The 19,731-nt window shown below is 33.3% G+C and overlaps 1 protein-coding gene and 1 pseudogene across 2 annotated transcripts in view; one reads left to right on the top strand and one right to left on the bottom strand.

Moving 5' to 3' along the window:
* LRP1B (LDL receptor related protein 1B) overlaps positions 1 to 19,731 on the bottom strand; it is a 1,832,840-nt gene that overhangs the window by 623,509 nt on the left and 1,189,600 nt on the right. For both annotated transcript variants that reach the window (XR_013447098.1, XM_078070743.1), the window contains exons 22-23: positions 15,108 to 15,308; positions 8,887 to 9,132 (exon numbers count right to left, since the gene is read on the bottom strand). Coding sequence is in view for 1 of the 2 variants with exons in the window: in XM_078070743.1 (XP_077926869.1) it covers positions 8,887 to 9,132; positions 15,108 to 15,308 (447 nt within the window). In the remaining variant the exon portion in view is untranslated. The remainder of the gene's footprint in view (positions 1 to 8,886; positions 9,133 to 15,107; positions 15,309 to 19,731) is intronic.
* Positions 11,589 to 11,738, top strand: LOC118518822 (U2 spliceosomal RNA; annotated as a pseudogene).

Genomic DNA, 19,731 nt, shown 5'->3' on the forward strand with positions numbered 1-19,731 from the left:
CAACATAGTTTAATGTAGCAAAACACTGGCAACGACATCAATGACCATGAACAGGAGATGCCCTGGCTCCCGTGCCAAGGACTTCATGATGCCCATATCCACCCCCCACCCTCTAATAAAAATCTTGTAGAGAAAAAAAAGGGGGGGGGCGCCTGGGTGGCTCAGTCGTTAAGCGTCTGCCTTCGGCTCAGGTCATGATCCCAGGGTCTTGGGGTCAAGCCCCGCATCTGGCTCCCTGCTCAGCGGGGAGTCTGCTTCTCCCTCTCCCACTCCCCCTGCTTGTGTTCCCTCTCTCGCTGTGTCTCTCTCTGTCAAATAAATAAATAAAATCTTTAAAATATATATATAATCTTTTTATAACAAACTATAATCTTTTTATATAGTAGACTATAATCTTTTTATATAGTAGAATGCCGTAGAGCATTTAAAAGGAATAAGCAGAACTATATAAAGTACTATGGGTACATCTCAAAATCATATTTGTGACTAAAAAATCCAACTAGCTCCAGCTGGATATATAATGTATATGACTCCGTAAATTTAGGAACACAACAATTATACTACATGTTGTTTAAGAACACAAACTATGACAGAACAGATAGCCCAATTTCACATTCTTCCTGGCAATGGAAGAATGGATGAACAGAGGCCTCAAAGTTATCGAGTGTTTCATCGCTTTCAGAAAATGATTTATACCATGAATAACATGAATAAATTAGATAAATTTTCAATATACTAAAATATGAGCTTTGAATACATTATTCTCCAATACGTTTGAAAGATTTCATAAAATGCAAGGTGATTGGAAACCTATCTTTTTTCTTTTTTTAAGATTTTATTTTTAAGTAATCTCTACACCCAACGTGAGGCTTGAACTCACAATCTGAGATCAAGAGCTGCATGTTTCACTGACTGAGACAGCCAGGTACCCCGAAAACATATCTTGTTTACTCTGAATGGTGACTGTTACATTGACTCTTTTATTAAAACTGCCCAAAGGCTTTTCAAGTTCTTATATGTATTATAGTCATTTTGTGTTGAGAATATAGTTGACAAATGTTTACTTGATTACACATGACTATAATAAACCTGTTTACCAAAATAAAAAATCAAAGTGTAAATATTCAAATTATTTCTATTTGAACTCTGAATCTTGATAACTTCTCCAAGTGCCTCTACTTTTAGGATTTCTGTTAGTTTACTAAATTATTTTTTCTTTTTTGAGCAAATAAAAAAGTTGTAATGAATAATCCAATATGTAATTTCATAAACTACTGGGAAATCATGAGGACTGGATTTCAAAATTCCAAATCTTACAATGTTTTCTTTTTACCCTTTAATAATAGTAATAATAAAGACCTTCTGTATTAAATATTTGGTGATAAAACACAATAAAGCATTTTCTCATGTGTTTCAATTTTGATATAAGTATATTAACTTCTTTTAGGGCAAGTTCAATTTGGAATGAATATTAGCAAAATATGAAGTAGTCATTCATTTTTGCAGTCTACTAACTTTTTTTAGTGTGCTAGCTCCTAGTGATTTATTCAGTCTCATAAATGACTGAATTTTACAGTTCAAAACAGCAAATAAGACTCCTAATATAGAATAGGCTTGAAGTTCTGCTTTACCATGAGAAGACATGTATAAAACAAAGTGGGTTACAATTTACATTTTTAAAGTGATGAATTTCATTTTTATAAAGGTGGCACATCACAAACAGCTTTTAAAAAACACTCAAAGGTCTTCTATCTGCAATTCGTTTTTCTTTGATTTTCTTTTAATCCCACTACAGATTTGCATAATGATTGTTACAAGACAGTATATGAAAGCAGTAGATGACTTGTCTAAGAAAGAGTTCCTCTATAGTTCTCTCAGGGTAATTGTTATTATGACTCTACAACTAGCAATTCTATATGAATAGCTCCTGATTCTCTATCATACATATAATGTCCTCAAACAGAAAGTGATATTGTAGTTATAATGTTTTCTCTCCTGCAATTTCAGAGTTTTTACTTCTTTTGTTCTCATATTTAATAATTTATTTGAATTTCTCTGTCCCCATCATCAGATACATTTCTTCTACAGAGTAGCAACTTATGAAGTGGTAAATGGTCTATTGTTTACTCTGGTTCAATATATATCATTACTTCCTTGTCTCCATTCCTTCAGCTATAGCTATGTTGGGAAGGAATAGTAGTGAAATATTACTTAAATGTGATATACATAAGGGTGGAGGATATAGAATCTGTAAAATGAAAGGTAGGATAGACTTTCAACTATTATTCAAACTGATAAATTTGCAAGATTGTATCACCAACTGTCCATCAATATTCTTGAGAGCTATTTTTTTTTTTAATTTGTTTGTTTCATTTTGTTTTTCTCCATTTAATTACTTGCCTGAAAAATTCCTGGATATTTTTTCTCAGTAGCTCTGCTTTATATTTCAGGTTTCTTAAAAACTTGTCTATTCTTTCCATTAATAAGTGGTAGGAATCTGCACTTGGGGTGTGTGTATATATGAAAGAGTGTGAGAGAGAGAGAACTCATTGAGGGGTATGAGTTTTTGAGATTTTGCTCAAGAAATGCAAAAATCTTTGCATTTCTAAAATATGGCCCAGTGCTTTTTGCTAGGTTGTATTTAATAAATAACCTGCAATTAAATAAGTGAATGAATGATTAATTATAAGAATCACTGAATAAATAGTTAGCCCAGCAGACATTAAATAGAGAGGAGATAAAAGTGATTATGGGAGGAAGAAAATAAGAAGAATAAAGCAAAGAAAGGAGTGAGTGACAAAGCAGAAAGATAAAGAGGAATTGTTCCGTAAAGGTCAATTGAATAATTAATAGAGGGGTAAAAGAATGCAGAAGATAGTTAACATGTCTACAGTTTAGTACATGCAACTAATTCCTACAAATCAATAAGAAAAAGGCAGTGATCTTAGTAGGAAAATGGCCAAAGAAAATGAAGAGATGCAAAAGGCTAACAAGAATATAGAGAAATGCTCAAACTCATTGTAAGAAAAATACAACTAAAGCACTGAAGCATCACTTTACTCCAATATACTGGATGACAAAACGAGAAATTCAGATAATTTTAAGAGCTGACAAGTATGTGGGGACTTTAGAAGTGTACTGTTGGTGAATATGGAGACTGTTCAACTGCTCTGAAAAGAAACAGGTTCTTTCTCATAGTAAGTATAAGCATACCCTATGAGTCAGTAATTTTTGTCCCAAATAATTTTCATGCAGATTTATAAGAAGTGGTAAATGTATGTCTATGGCAGCATTACTTGTGCAGAGATTTGGGGTGATTTGAGCATATTTATATTGTAGGGTGGATAAACAAAAACAGGCGGGTACATGCCATATGATACTACATAGTGGTTAGAAACAATAGATTAGTTGTACACATAGCACAGATCATAAGACTATTAAAAACTTGTTACTATTTTAAGTAATAGAGGAAGCATTTACACTCAACAAGCATTTGCTACAAAATGTATTTTTATGTATTTCTCAAGAGGTATAAAATAATTTGATGCAGTCTCAGTTTTTAAGAAAGTTTAGGTCTAAGTGGTGACAGAAATAAGCTCATAAAACATACACTATTCAAAGGCATCACAAGACTTTGAGGGCACACAGCACAGGGAGATGGCCTGGATCTTTGTAGTAGCTTGTAAAAGCTCTTGCTTTGGAGTCAGGTGGAATGAAGTTCAAAAGCTTTGCTCTAACATCTCTTTGCCACAGGCCCTGGGTAAATGAAGTAATCTTTCTGGGTCTCAGTTTCTAAAGGTATAAAATCAGAATATTAATAATATCTGTTAGTTTCCTGTAAGATATAAATGAACTGCCTGTCACATTGTTACATGCTTGATAAATGGTAGCTATTAGTAATATTATAATAATTAACTTGAAGAAAAATTCAGAGGAGAGGGTTTCGAATACAATATAGGATTTCCAGAATGTAGAAGATATTGTCATCCTGAAAGGTCACAGATGATAATGAGCAGAGTACATGAAGGAGATGCTACAATAAAGTGATGTATGTGAAAGTACTTTATACATTCTTGGCCACTATTTATTTACTACCATTACTAATGATGAAAACAGTAATAATGTGCCTGGAATGGAAATCCACAGTGGAGGATAATGAAAGATTAGGTTGGAGAGATAAAATAAGCAAAAATGAAGAAGGCCCTAAATAGCTGACTGAAGAATCTGATGTTCTTTCCATAAATAATTGAGAGTTACCTTAAAATCATAAATAGACACTGACATAAAAAAGTGTCATTTTACTAAAATAAAGAAGTGGATCGCCAAATTATACCCTCTCACGCAGCTTAATTCCCTTGGTCTCTTCACCTAGATTTACCATTATTCCCCAAAGTGGCCCATCTGCTTCTCATTACTTTTGTTCTCTTTTCTTTTTCTTCTTTACTATACTTTGGACCTCTTTCCATTAATTCTCATCTTCCAGATTTGGATTTCCCCCTCTCTTTTCAAAAAAAAAATAAATAAATAAAATACTAAATCCCTTTAAGTTTCGATATATTCTTCTTACAAACTAAAGAAACAAGAGGATAACAACAAAGAGGCCAGAGAGAGGACTGCCATCATCATTACAACATCTGTTGCTCCTGGCTGGGACTGTGGTACCGATGCTACCAGCTGGAGAAGGAGCACTGAGTCCAAAAGATATTGTGGACAAATTTAGATATGGAGAGAGGGGTCAGCAAAGAACTGGGGAAGTCAAAGATAAGTGTAGGTTGTGTACCCTGAAGACCAGGAAAAAAAATGGAGACGCTGACAGGATATGGATAATTGAGAGGAGAGAAAGAGTACACTTCAGCCAACTAATTTTGAGGTGACTCAATGATACCCAACTAAAGAGAACTGGATAGTAGGAAACACAGCATAGCTGGAAATACAAATGCCACAGTAATTTGATTGGAGGTGATAAAGAAGATCTCCAAGAGAACACATATATGGGTATATGAGAATTAAGGTTTGAGTAATGGGCACAGTTTACCAATATGAGATCACTATATTTATACAGTTTTGTTTTTATAAAATTAATCACTGTCCTAAAAATGACGTAAATTGAATTGAAAAATAAACATAATTTTTCTAAAGCACTCATAATATTTTATTCTGGCATCTAATATAATTTCCACAAAATATTTTGTGGTTTAGTTAATAAAAAATGGACAAGAAAAGACATATTTATTGAACAACTCCTTTGTTCTTAGAAATTTAAGGGAAGTATATAGTACATATTAAAAAATTGATCCTATCCCGAAGAGCTTGTAATTTGGTGGTTGAGAGAAGACAAGCATACCAAAAAAATTAACTATATTCAAAGCAATATATATTACAAAAAGTATTTTTCCTTATTCTTGTTTAATACTTGATAATCTCTTCTCTAAAATGCATCTTCAATCTGTTCTTGTCTCTCTTAGTGGAGGTCACCAATTATCTTTTGCCTGAACAAACTCCTTTTAACTGGTCCTGCCTTAAATATAATTTTTAAAATCTAAAAGTGGAAATAAAAGAGAATAAGATCCAGAAAACAATTGGTGGGGAAATCTAACCTAATTTGGGCTAAGAGAAAACAGGAAAGAATGCTGTAATATTCTTTCCAATGTAACTAGAAATACACTACATATCTGCAAGTAAGTTGTCTACTAAACAGAAAAGAAACTAGAGATAATGCAATCAGCAACAATATTCTGGGTGTTCATAGTATAAAGAACACTTCATGAGAAGAGTGATTAATGCATTACATATTAAGGAGGAACATATAAAGAATGGATAAAATACTGAAATATCCAAGAAAATGAGACAACTATATTAAATAAAAACTGAAGATCATAAAAATAGTATTTATGGAAATCTTTATATTTAACTAACAAGATGTTAGGAGTGAACTTAGAGAAAACAGAATCAGTTCAGCAATTCAAAAGTCAGGTTGTAAAGAATTTAGGAAGAAAGGAGCTGAGAGAAATAAGAAAATATAAAAGAACTACAGAAGATTCAAGAGGGAAAAAAGTGGGGGAGTCATGGTTCTAATTTGAAGCCTAAAGAGTTCTATTATTCTTTACTTTTAAAATGTCAAGAAGAATAAGCACAGGTATTGCATTCAGTAGAAAGGACACATTTTAAACGTGGGGACCCAACTTAAAAATGATGGAAAAAAGTAACAAAAGATGGGCAAAAAAAAAAGAAATTTTATTTTCAAAGTCCAATAGTTAATGGTTAATTCATTTTTATTGAACTCTGAATCTACTACAGGTTTCTAAAAAAGAAAGGAAGTGAATAAAATACAGAATAAATCCTTTTTATATATAAAAATTGGTTTAAATAAAAAAATAATCTTCAATAGCTAACAAAACTTTTATTATCTGCAATAATATAAACGCTGACAATGGTATTTGGTATACTGTATGCTTCAGGAAGGTATAAATTACCAGAAGGTTAAATTCTCAATGCAAGAAAGCTCCACATTAACTTAAAAAGGTAAAATATACCTTTGCTTCCCTTTTTAATTATAAACAAAGCAGATGTGAAATATAGCAATCTTAACAGTGAGAACTGATACAGTACTATTAGAGTTTCTTTCTAAGCTTGGAGTGGAAGGAGCCGATTACATTAGGAGGATTATCTTTGCAGCTGGTCACTTATATTCAAAGGTTGAATTATTTTAATATTGAACGTGAGTTGTTATTGATTTCATAGAACACAAAAGCATTATGATAAGTCAATAATTTTGTCATCTGTATCCAAAAACCAGTTATGGAGCCAATTCTCATGTAAAATATGATTACGTTTTGATCTACTGTTTCCCTAATCCAAACATGTACATAAATAAAATGACTATTATTACGACAAATTGCTGTATTTTTTTTCAGCCTCTCATGCCAATTACTTTATACAAGATTCTTGGAGAAGAAAGAGTCTAATAAATGTCTGCTAAACTTACAGCTCTAGGACTCAAATTTTAAAAGCCAGGAGAAATGACCACAAAACAACATTTGAAATAAAAGAGTAAAATAACTTAATATTCTCTGAAAAAATATAATACTTTTGATTGCATATTATTTTTCTATAACTTGACTGAGTATTATGTAAAACATAAGAGAAAAATCTATAACTTGATCTTTGACTGCAAGATGCTTATTATTTCATCAGAGAGATAAGGAATATAGAAAGCACATTGATGGGAATATAAAACAGCAAGTTAAAAATGTGGACACATATTTTCATGGACAATATATTCTAGACATAGAAAGGAGAAATAGAGAAAAAAATATTTGAAAGAATATTTCCTTCAAGAAGAAAGATTTGAGCTCATACGTCTTAAAGAATATCCAGAATTTTTAGAGATAAAGAGGGGAAGTACAATCTAAGTAGAAGAAACAAAATGAGAAAAGTTTATGATGTGTAAGTTCTTAGCAGTCTGATGAAGCCTGTGTACCACTTATCAGAAAGTTTTAAAAAGTGCAAAAACAGTAAGAAAAAAGTAAAAAAAAAAAGTATACATAGACAAAGGAATCAAATACTGTATATTAAAATGCAGTTACCAATATTGAACAAAAAGACCACTTTTGGATGTAGTAATATGCATGCTTTTTTATTACTGTATTTGATAAAAGATTGTGCAGTAGGTCTAATGACTCCCATTACTAAAGCAATAGTGGTTTCTAAAGCCTGAACATATATGATATTTTGACATATCAGAACAACTTTAACATGATGTGAATGTATATTACTTCAATTGGAGACACACAGTTGCTGTTAATAATTAGTGTTAACTTTCAGTGAGACATTAAAGAAAATAAAGGTAATATTTTCCCCAACAACATTCATGGACCCCTTCCATTCTATCCATGGACTCTAAGTGTCCCTCAGACTCAGTTAAGTCTCTGGAGAAGATACTGCAAAGCTATCATTCATTAAGTACCTAATGGGTATGGGGCACAGTAGCACGTTCTCCAGGTTAGTGTTGCAAAATGCTATAAGGGAGACGTTGTTAAAATGGGCACTGATATTTGCAAGATAAGAAAACTGAGGCTCAAGCAGTACATCTGCCTAAGATCATGTACATAATGAATGCCACCTCAGGATTAAAGTTCAAAGTCAGATTCCATAGTCTCTGTTTTTCTCACTATGGAATCTGGCCTAGAGAATCATCAGAATGTTTTAAGTGGGCAGTTAGAAGATGAATACAGCCAGAACAGAGTTTATTTCAAGAATAGAAGACATACAATTGGAAGTGTGGGCCAGGACCAGACTTTGGAGGGTTCTGAAAGCTTGCAAAGAAAAATAAAAGTAAATGCTTTTGAAAATACAAAAAGCCTTTAGGGAGGATGATGATGAAAGTAGCATTTCAAGAAGGAAGAAAATAATCTGATGGACTGTGATTATAAGGATTACTGTAATATGCTCTCTACAGAAGATTTTGGAGTAGGTCTAAAATGACACATTAGGGGCTCCTGGGTGGCTTAGTTGGTTAAGCGTCTGCCTTTGGCTCAGGTCATGATCCCAGGGTCCTGGGATCGAGTTCCACGTCAGCTCCCTGCTCAGTGGGGAGTCTGCTGCTCTCTCTCCCTCTGCCCCTCCCCCTGCTCATACTCTCAAATAAATAAATAAAATCTTTAAAAAAATAAAAAAATAAAATGCCACATTGTAAAAGAAATAAAATGCCACATTGTACTTCAATGCCTTATTTAAACTTAGTTGAATCATTTTATTAATTCTTCAAAGGTGTTTTTGGATTATTTTCTCAAGATCTAGTCTTAAATATAGCAAGATACTCAACACAGGTAAAAACCAGAAAGGCGCTCGCTATTCTTCAATCTAGCAAAACACACATCTACTTACCAACACTCGTGCAACTTTCCCCGTCCACATCCAGCTTCCACCCTTCATAGCATGAACACTTGACTGTGTGCTTGTGCTGCTCACACACTTGACTGCACTTGAGATGATTGCTACAATAATCTATAATTTCACAAGTCTTATTGTCTTTGTTGAGCTGAAGTCCTTCAGGGCAGGAACAGACAATTCCTCTTCCAGGAACAACAGAACAGTGATTGCTACAGCCTCCATTATTCAGTGAACATTCATCTATAAAAGGAGGGGAACAGATTACAGGCATTATCAATGTTTTTGCTCAATTAAATACTAATCGTTGAACTCAATTCTCTAAGGCTGGAATTAGAGCAAGGGTATTATAAATGAATAGAAAAAGCTCTCTGGATATTTTTTTTTCAGGGATTGGGTTGGGAATGATAAAATAATTCATTGAATGACCAAATATAATTCTACATGATAGGAACTGGGAATGGAAGGTTTTCATTTCTGTAAAACTTTGGAGTATACTTTGTTTTACCCCATAGAGGTAAAGTGTACTCAATGTTTCTTTCTATTATAACTGGAAAGATTATGCTGAGCCTTTTAGCTGTTGAGCAAAATCAGTTGCTAAGGCCTCCCCAAGGACATACATTGATGATCTGAAAATTTGACTTAGCTCAGTGTTTATAAACAAGCATATACCTATAATGTATCATATTTATGTGTATTCTTCTACGTCTATAGTCTGAGTCATGATGATAATGCAGGATGGATTAGTTTGCTCTTTACTGGCTACAGCCATTTATTTTTAAGTTAGGTAAATTATACATTTACCCTATATATTGGTTATTATGATTAATTCAATGAGGCAACGAAAGCACTGTAAATAATATACGTATAAGAAAAAAACTGACTTGTTATTTGGATTGATATAATGAGCAACTAATATTTATTACATGGATAATATGATTCGTTTATAAAGAAAGAAACCTTTTCTTTCATAGCCTTATAATTTACAGTTGAATTACATATATTTATTTCTGATTATATTTTATTATGAAATTATAAGGTCCATGAGGGTATACAAAATATCTGTTCTGTTTAGCAATGTATATCCAATAGCTAGCACAGTGCCTAGCATAGAATAAACAGTTAACAATATTTGTTGAATAAAAAAAAATGTCCAAAAGCACACAGTTACCCCCAAATGGAGCCACTACTTGTCCAGTTGGGAAAATTTCAAGATGACATACTTATGCCATTGATGAAAACAGCAGATAACTGTTTTTTTTCAACCACAGTATTACCTATCCCTATCTATTCCTAGATGCATAGGAATAAGGCTAAAAGAAGCTTTGCCTTAAAAATATTTTTAAGTCGTTTTCAAAGCCTGTTTAATTAGTTGTTTTTTGAGTCATGCTAAAAGACAATGTTGTTCAATGATTGACAAATTGCAGTAATATTTACTTATATACCTCAAATATTTCCTGTCATCTATGAAAATTTATCTAGTTCAAAAATTGAGCTTAAGTATAACACTTTAAAAATATTTTCTGTATTTTTTAAAGTTCTATATGGGTCAACTTTTCTTCATACTATTTGTCACCAGAAAAGAAGTTACAATAATAAGAAAAGGAAAATGATTATACTAACTATTCTCTGTAAGAATTCAAGTTTGGTATTATTTTAGAAGAAAAAAATAGATTCATTTAGCTCTTCCAAATATGTTTGTTCACCCATATCATAATCATTTCAAAACAATAGTCATTTTAAAGTATTTGCCCATTTCAGTTCAATTGACATTCTTTTTCAAGAGAATTACTGTAAAGAAATATCATCATACCCAACAGGTGAAAAAAAAATGTTGCAGTTCTTTTAGCTTATTTCAAATATGATTGTTCTCACAGTACTAAAGTGTCTCTTGCTGACACTATCAGTGGAATGAAGTCATAGATTTTTAAAAAATAAAATTTACATTGATATCTAAAATTGAACATATAAATGTAATGCCAATATTTGTGTGGCTAGTCCTTTGTTAATTACTCCTTAACCCTAAACCTGTCATTATATCCTGCAATTTTCTTTTCTTTTCTTTTTTTTTTTTTAATTTTACTTATTTATTTGAGAGAGAGACAGAGAGAGAGAGAGACAGAGAGAGAGAGAGAGAGCACAAGCAGGGGGAGAGGCAGGCAGAGGGAAAGGGAGCAGCAGGTTCCCAGCGGTGCAGGGAGCCCGATGCAGGACTCGATCGCAGGACCCTGGGATCATGATCTGAGCTGAAGGCAGATGCTTAACCGACTGAGCCACCCAAGTGCCCCAATCCTGCAACTTTCTTTTAAATTTTTTATTACCTAACAAAGAATTTCTCATTGATGAAGCTCTAGTCAGGTTCCTCAGAGACTTCTGTTCAACTAGTCCTCAACATTGGCTTATAAAAATTGCAGACCCATACCCTTAGTATAAATAATTTCAATCTTCACCCCCTTCCCCAATCATACTCCTCCCACCACCCAAAAAGAGATTCCAACAAACACTAGCATAGTTTCTAACCGCTTAGGACAGCCTTCCTAGTACGACTCCAGCCCTGTTTTAAGTGGCTGCTTGAGAAAGCTCTATGCTGGTAGGAGAATTTACTGTTTGTTCCAGCCAAAACCTGGTGATAGACAGACAGGCCCTGGAACCCCATCTTAGAACAGTTAGAAAGCTTGCGATTATAAATCTTTTCTCTCATCGCTTCTCGGCCTTTTGGCTAAGATCAAGTGTAGTATAAATCTTTTCTCTGCACCTTGAAGATGTAAATCTTCTACCACTCAGAACTGTCTTCTCAAGGACTTGAGAAAAATCTTTTTGAAATGCAAACATTCAAGAAGATAACTCACTCTTGCTCACAGCCCTGTGGGTGCTTTGTTTTGACTTGAACCACTGTCTCAAGTCAAAGATATGAGAAATTTGTTTCTTCTCTGGGATAAGCACCAATTAACAAGCCCAGATTGCCCAGTCACATGGACCAACCCCCTTACCACCCCTTGGTGCCTTTCCTTTAGCATACTCCAGGCTTCAAAATGCTTCTAGTCTTTTGTTTCAGTGAATTTGATTTCAGTTCACATGAAATATTCTTCTCTATTGCGATAATTAATACTGAATAAAATCAATCCTTACCACTTCAACTGGAGTCCAACTTTGCTTATCTTTGATATACACTTAAGGTTTAACAGTTAACTCTATTCTTGAATGATTCAAGATTTTTCTCATTTGTTTCTTAAACAATACCCGTTTCTTAAAGTATATCCGTTTCCCCTTAAAATCATTTGAAAATCCCCCCAAGAAAATAATCCCTTCACTAGGATTAAGAGACTTATTTCATTCAGGGCTCCTTTTCTGATTTTTGTTTGTTTTGGTTTTGATTTTGCTTTATAGGTCAGATTTATCTGGAGAAAACAAAATAAGAAACCCTTCACCACCCAAAGGGTATGATTTTTCCATGTCAGGACATTTCCCAAGTATTAAGTCCACAGATGACAAATCATTTTCATACAAGATGTTTTTATACAAATCTTACATGTATTGAGGAACAGGACATGAATCAATCCCTGTTTCCTTTTTAACAGGGGACAGTACAGGAGGGAGCATTAAAAAAAATAAAACAGCTTTTTTGAATACAACTATTTGGAAGGAGTAGACATGAAGAGGGCAAAACCTACATTTTCATCATATACAGCAAATGGTTTAAAAAAAACAAACAAAAACTCTTTCGACTTTGGGAATCTCTCTCTAAAAAGCATTTCCTAGTTACTGGCCAACCCATGCCAATTATTTAAAGTTAATTCACTTGCTGTATCTTTTATGTCCACTGGGTAAATAATTCATTATGCCCACTGCTGCAGCACTCATAAACCAATACCCCTGCCTAGCTCGACAAGATCTAACCTATCACTGATGGGCAAAGACCTTGAAAATAAGAGACCAAAACCAAAACAAACGAAAATCTTTCCAAGGACCTTGAAAATAAGAGACCTCTACGGGTACCAATATTGCCTATAAGGATGCCATCTACTGAACTACAGTACAAAGGTACACACAAAAGCAAATAAGAAAAGGAGAACCATAGAAGGTAATTCAATCCTTTGACAAGTATTTGTTCTTGATTTTCATTTCCCTAACTTTCCTTCAACTTCACCTCACGAAGGGGACAGTATAGGACTTCAATATGCCATAGTGCTGTAAGCAGGACAGAATTGTCTTTTTACCTTCTCTGGCATGACCACACCTAGCTTTATTGTAACCTCTTTCACACCTGTAATTCTTTGAAATGTTTGAACAAGGTTCCTAAGCTGATGAATACAGTGGCTTGATAGTAAAAAGCGATTTTCAGTCTTGAGGTAAACAAAGAAATAAATTCAGAAGAAATCCCCTTTGCTCTTTATTTTACTAATTCAGAGAGCCGAGGATAGGAAAATAAAACTGTATTTTCATAACATTATTTTCATTTTTCTTAATGATTGTATTTTGTCTTCCTCGCCTCCATTTAACCTGAAGGTTGAGAAAAGGTAGAAAAGCACTAATTTCTTTCAATACCTGTAGTACATCTGGCATTATTACCATGATTTCCTGATCAATATTATCATTTCCATTTTTGTGATGAGGAATCTGACATTTCAAGAAATTAAGTTACCTGCCTAGGTGATTTAACTGAAGTAATTGAAGAACAGAATTTAAACTTGTCAAAATCTCGATTTTTTTCTGTATTTACACATTTTCAATTTTAAGAGTATTGATAGTTTCCTTCTTTCAGAATTGCTCTTACAACCTTCATGAGCAATCATCACATATTGTAATGCAAGAGATATTTCCATCCACCAATCTACTCCATAAGGGAGAATAAGCTGGGAGAAAAAGAAGTAAATACAGAGAAACTAAGTATGTTACTTTGTATTTGTTGTTTAATTTTAGGATTTTGGGGGGGTGGGAGTTGAATCTTTTTGTTTAAATTTTAGCATCACAGGGGCACCTGGGTGGCTCAGTCATTTAAGCATCTGACTCTTGATTTCGGCTCAGGGTCATGAGATCCAGCCCTGCGTCGAGCTCTGTGCTGACAGAGGAGTCTGCTTGAGATTCTCTCTTTGCCTCTCCTTCTACCCTTCCCCCTGTTCTCTCTCTCTCTTTCTCACTCTCTCTAAAAATAAATAAGTCTTTAAAAATAAATAAATAAATAAATAAATTTTAGCATCACTGAATGAAGACTGTTGCAGTTACTGTTTCAAGGTTGTTTCATAGAATCACAGACTCTTTGGAAGAAAGGACATTTATTACATAAATTTAAAACATAATAACAGTTTTTTTTTATCACTCAGTATTCTATTAGTGCTCAATTCAGATCAAAATATGATAACTTTAGGCTTAAATGTAGTTGTCTTTTCTATTTTCAATTAGGTAGCTTCATCATTTCCTAAAGTCATTTTCTCAGTCCCTAGTCACCTCATTATTGTTCTTATCATTCTGTAAACCCTTCCTCATTACTCTATTGATGTCACCTTCAGTATTATCTAGAAAACATATTTTGAAAATCTCCTTGCTAAATGCTTGATCTCCCCACAGAGAAGGAAATGTAATTTTCTTTATATGTTCTGGTTGGCATAAAAAGACAACTGGTCAAAAGTGATTTCAAAGCTCAAAAGCTACCAGACTGAAATCATCATTTTAACTAGATACAGCATGCCAAAGAAAGCTATTGTAAGAGGACCAAAAACTTCAGAGAAAATTATATAAACCTGAATAATATTCAGTTGGTTTTATTATTCAATCTCTTCCTTTCCTTTCCTCTTTTTTAAAAATACTTCTATTGTAATGATTGGAAGGTATGATAAAATCCACTGGGTGGTAGTAAACTCCATCCCATAGGTCCAGAATAAGAAGGTTCTCTTGTTTTGAATGACTCACTGACGAAAAAATAATCAGTTTAATTGTGGAAACAGCATTAAGCATCCAGAGATCTAAATGATGAGCACAATTATACAGTTAAGTCAGTTGGCTGTAGTCCAGCCTTTTCTGCTTTGTTTTCAGAAAATTTGGATCATCTTTTAAAAACTTTTAATAAGCTTACAGTCCCTGAAAAATGGAGATAGGTTTCAATGCTAAACATTATATTTAAAGGAAATAAATGGAAGGAACGCATGTTACTCTAAGTATCAGCAAGGGGACTAAACGTCTCTAGTCTCCAGAGAGAAGCAAATCAGTGAAACATGCAATACCACAGAGATCGCCTTCATCAGACCCATCCGGACAGTCCCTTCTCCCATTGCAGAGTTTCTCTGGCTGCAGGCAGGCTGAAGTGTCATTAGCACAAGGGTACTTGGGTGGTCCACATAAAAAACTGTCACAGTCATCTTCATCTGACTGATCTTCACAATCGATATCTCCATCACATATCCATGCTTTGTTGATGCATCTCCCTTAAGGAAACAGAAACATCACCCATTTGATTGTTGTAATTAAGTCACTGTCCTAATGGATAGTCACTACCATCTTCAGTCAGAGGCAGAACTATGTGCTATTAGCAAGAAATTTATTTGCTGATAGTCTGACAGTTTATTTTCATGACAGTATTTGAGTAGCTCTCGCCCTCCTTGTTAATGATCTTAGAGTTAAAGCCTTAATGTTTTCCTCGGTTTCAAGTTACTGTCTGTGGACTAATTGAAAGTTTCATTATGATACCTTTAAAACAAACTTCAAACAAACATTTGTATGTAAGTCCCTTTTAGAGACCTAAATTCAGGTAAATGTTATCAGTGTCTTTTGCAGCCCTAAATTTAAGCAAACGATTTATTTCACAGGAGAAAATGTCCTTCTGTTTACATTTATAACCCCAAGACCTCAACTCTTCCTCACACCTAGACATGTATATTCCCCTTCATAAAAGAATATAAAATGTTATTAAACATTTTGGTAGCTAAGGGATACACAGACAGAAGTTATGGAAATATGTTTTTCTTTATTGACTTTGAAAGGACAAAAATGATTATTTAGCCAGCAGTTTTCAAAAGTAATAATGTGAAATGCAGAGAAAGCAATGGCCACTGTCTTCGTCAATCTTTTTTTCACTCTAAATTGTTCCTCCTTTCCAGAATGGTTACATTTTTCTTCGAATTAATTATCTTTTCTGGATTATGCAATGTTAATGTGTAATGTGAATAAAAAATGGACTTGAAGATAAATACTGGTTATTAGCTGACTGTATACCAACAACTCATAAAAGGGGTAGGGCAAATGAAAGGGAAAAGAAAAATACTAGATTGTACATGTCATAGAGTATATATTCAGATGTCTATGTCAACCTTAAAGGTTACTACATTTTAAAATAATTAAAATATTGGTGAGGGACGCCTGGGTGGCTCAGTCGGTTAAGCGTCTGCCTTCTGCTCAGGTAATGATCCTAGGATGCTGGGACTGAGTCCCGCATCGGGCTCCCTGCTCAGCGGGAAGCCTGCTTCTCCCCCTGCCTGCCGCTCCCCCTGCTTGTGCTCTCCCTCTCTCTCTCTCTGGCAAATAAATGAATAAAATCTTTAAAAAAAATAAAAATAAAAATAAATGAAATATTGGAGAAAGGATGTTTCACTTGCAGAAATACGTAAATAATTTTCCATACTATTAAGTCAAATAAGAAAAAAAAGCAGAAATGATCAGTTCCATAGTTAATATATATGCATTTTATAATCAACATTAATTATTGATGAAAACACTCTTTTTTTTTTTAAAGATTTTATTTATTTATTTGACAGAGAGAGACACAGCGAGAGAGCGAACACAAGCAGGGGGAGTGGGAGAGGGAGAAGCAGGCTCTCCCGCTGAGCAGGGAGCCCGATGCGGGGCTCGATCCCAGGACCCTGGGATCATGACCTGAGCCGAAGGCAGACGCTTAACCACTGAGCCACCCAGGTGCCCCATGATGAAAACACTCTTAAAATAAGAAATGATGGATACTTCACTGATCAATTTGATATAAATGGAGAAACATTATAAATTTTTGCTTTACATCATAAATAAAATTAACAGTGTTATTATTTATATTGTTCTGGAGATACTATCTAATATAATTAGATAACAGAAATAAATGAGGTATAAAATTAGAAAAGTATCAGTACATGCAAGTTAATATAATCATATAATCATAAAATCAATAAAAACTAATAAAGAAGCGTAAGAAACTAAGAATTCAAAAAATAGATAGCTAGTTTCAAAAATTACACAGAAATCTGTAGGTTTTGTATCTCAACAGACTATAGTAGAAGATGGATTTAAAAATCTACCATAAAACAAAGTATTTAAGTTAAACTACACAAGAACTGTATAGAATTTATATGAAGAAAATTTAAAAGTCTACAAACAAACCCAAAAGAAGTCTTGGATAAAGATATGGGTTGGTCTGAGAGAAGATTTATAGCTGTAAAATATTTTCCCTCAAATTAATCCTAATAAAATAGTAACAATATTATTACAATCCTATAAGCTTATCCTAAATTTAAGAAAATAAAAATGCAAATAACATTTGGAGTCTTCAAAAGAAGAGAAGAAAATTGATGAGTAGGAACTGTAAATGCCAACTATTTAGAAGTATTTTAAAGTAACAGTAGTCAAAATATTTTTAAAAGAATATCAATCAACACATCAACAATTGAATAGAATATTAGCCCGGTGATGGGTATTAAGAAGGGCATGTATTGCATGGAGCACTGAGTGTTATACGAAAGCAATGAATCATGGAACACTACATCAAAAACTAATGATGTACTGCATGGTGACTAACATAACATAATAAAATTAAATTAAATTAAAAAAAAAAGAATACAGATATCAAATACCCAAAAATTGGCAGTTCAAAATAGTAAAGATAATGGAATTACAAAATTGGTGATGTTAGAAACACTGCTTAGACATCTGGAGGGAAAAAAAAAAAAGCTGAATCTTGACGCTTACACTAAAATATATTCTAAGTAGATCAAAAAGTAATCATTTTAAAATAACAATAATTGCACACACATTCTAGAATAAAATAGATATGAAAACAAAACAACAAAAACTTTAAATGTTCTTTACACAAATCCAGAAAACATAAAGGACAAATTTATAAGCTTAATTTCATAAATACTTTTAATTCCACATTGCAACAATATAATCCATCTATAAATTCAACACAAAGTTGGTGAACCAGAAAAAATTTTATTATTTTTGAAAAAAGGGCTTTTTTTCTTTAAAATATAAAAGGCTCTTACAAATAAATAAAATAAAGATCAATAAACCAACACAATTGCAAAATTCACAATGAATCAATAATGACTTACAAATGTACAATGATCAAAAATATCTTTTAATGAAAAACTAAGCTAAAACAGCAATTTGATACCATTTTTTCCTCTATAAGATTGGTTCAATCTATCAGATTGATTTAGATTAAAAAATTGGATAATACAAGGATAGATTTGACAAAGTTGTGTGCAACATCCCCAATGTTGAGGGGGCTACAAATTGGAATAATCTGTCTAGGGCAATGTTATGAAATCTAGCAAATAAAAAATGCATCAATTCTTCACCAGAGTAATTCTAATTTTAGATTTTTTCTCATTAATAGGTTTGCCCAAATGCACACGGATGCAATACAAAGACATGTGTTGCTGCTTCGTATATATTAGCAAAAGACTGATAACAGTTTAATCATTATTGCAAGACTGGTGACATCAATTACAATGCATCCATGCACTGAAATTATACACTTAAGTGAGAAAGAATGAGATAATTCTGCATAAGGTAATATAACACAATCTCCAAAACATATCAATAAAAAAGGCACAAAACCAAGTATATGGTAGGTTTTCTTATATGTTAGAAGATATTTATGTGATTACCAATATCTAGAACTATAATTCCATACACATATCAATATAGGTATATGGACAGGTTTGTCTCTGCATGAATTCTTTCTGGGAGGCTACATAAGAAATAGCTAACAGTGATTGCCTCTGGTGAGGAAGACTTGAAGTGCTGGAAAACTAGAGTAGGAAAGGAGAATTTTTCACTGAATCCAGTTGTGCTATTTATTTTCCTTCTACCATATTTCTACATGGCTTCCTCCCCCCAAAAATAGCTCATTTTTAAAATGACGATGATATGTATACACGTGTGCCATAAAGTGTGATAGTTTCTACAGATGCATGATGAAAATTCTATGTTGAGGTGACTCTGTGACTTACACTTCCCTAGGAACTTTAGGAAATATAAGAAAGTCCTAAAACCCATTCCCTGTCACCAAAGAGTTTATAATCTAGTTAACAAGACAAAGTCAATGCATAACATATAGTTTTAGTCTAAATTATGGCATTCTGCACTTAAGTAATAAATTGTAAGGAGTCATCTGCAAATATAATAGAATGAAAGGAGAATTCAAGAGTAATAGAGTACTTTCTATTTTTGTTTGGTAAATCAAGATGTGATTTCCTTTTCTTCCTTCTTTCCTTCCTTCCTTCCTTCCTTCCTTCCTTCCTTCCTTCCTTCCTTCCTTCCTTCCTTCCTTCTTTCCTTCCTTCCTCCCTCCCTCCCTTCCTTCTTTCTTTCTTTTTTTCAGATACCACTAATTTACCATGACATGCTTAGTTGCTGACTCCAGAATAATCTTAGTATTGTTTCAACAAACCTGTCCATAAACCACTATCAAGATTTTAGAGTCCGAAGAGCAGTAAAACCTATTTTCTATTCCTAACGTAAATGCTGTCTGGAAAACGTAAAGGAAAATCGTATTCAAATGACTAGTGATTGTAACTCAGACTATGTTACCAGAGATATGAATAAACATCTTAGATAAAATTTACAAGTTTAAATAGCTCT

The sequence above is a fragment of the Halichoerus grypus genome, chromosome 4 (assembly GCF_964656455.1).
Source record: "Halichoerus grypus chromosome 4, mHalGry1.hap1.1, whole genome shotgun sequence".
Classification (NCBI taxonomy): domain Eukaryota; kingdom Metazoa; phylum Chordata; class Mammalia; order Carnivora; family Phocidae; genus Halichoerus; species Halichoerus grypus.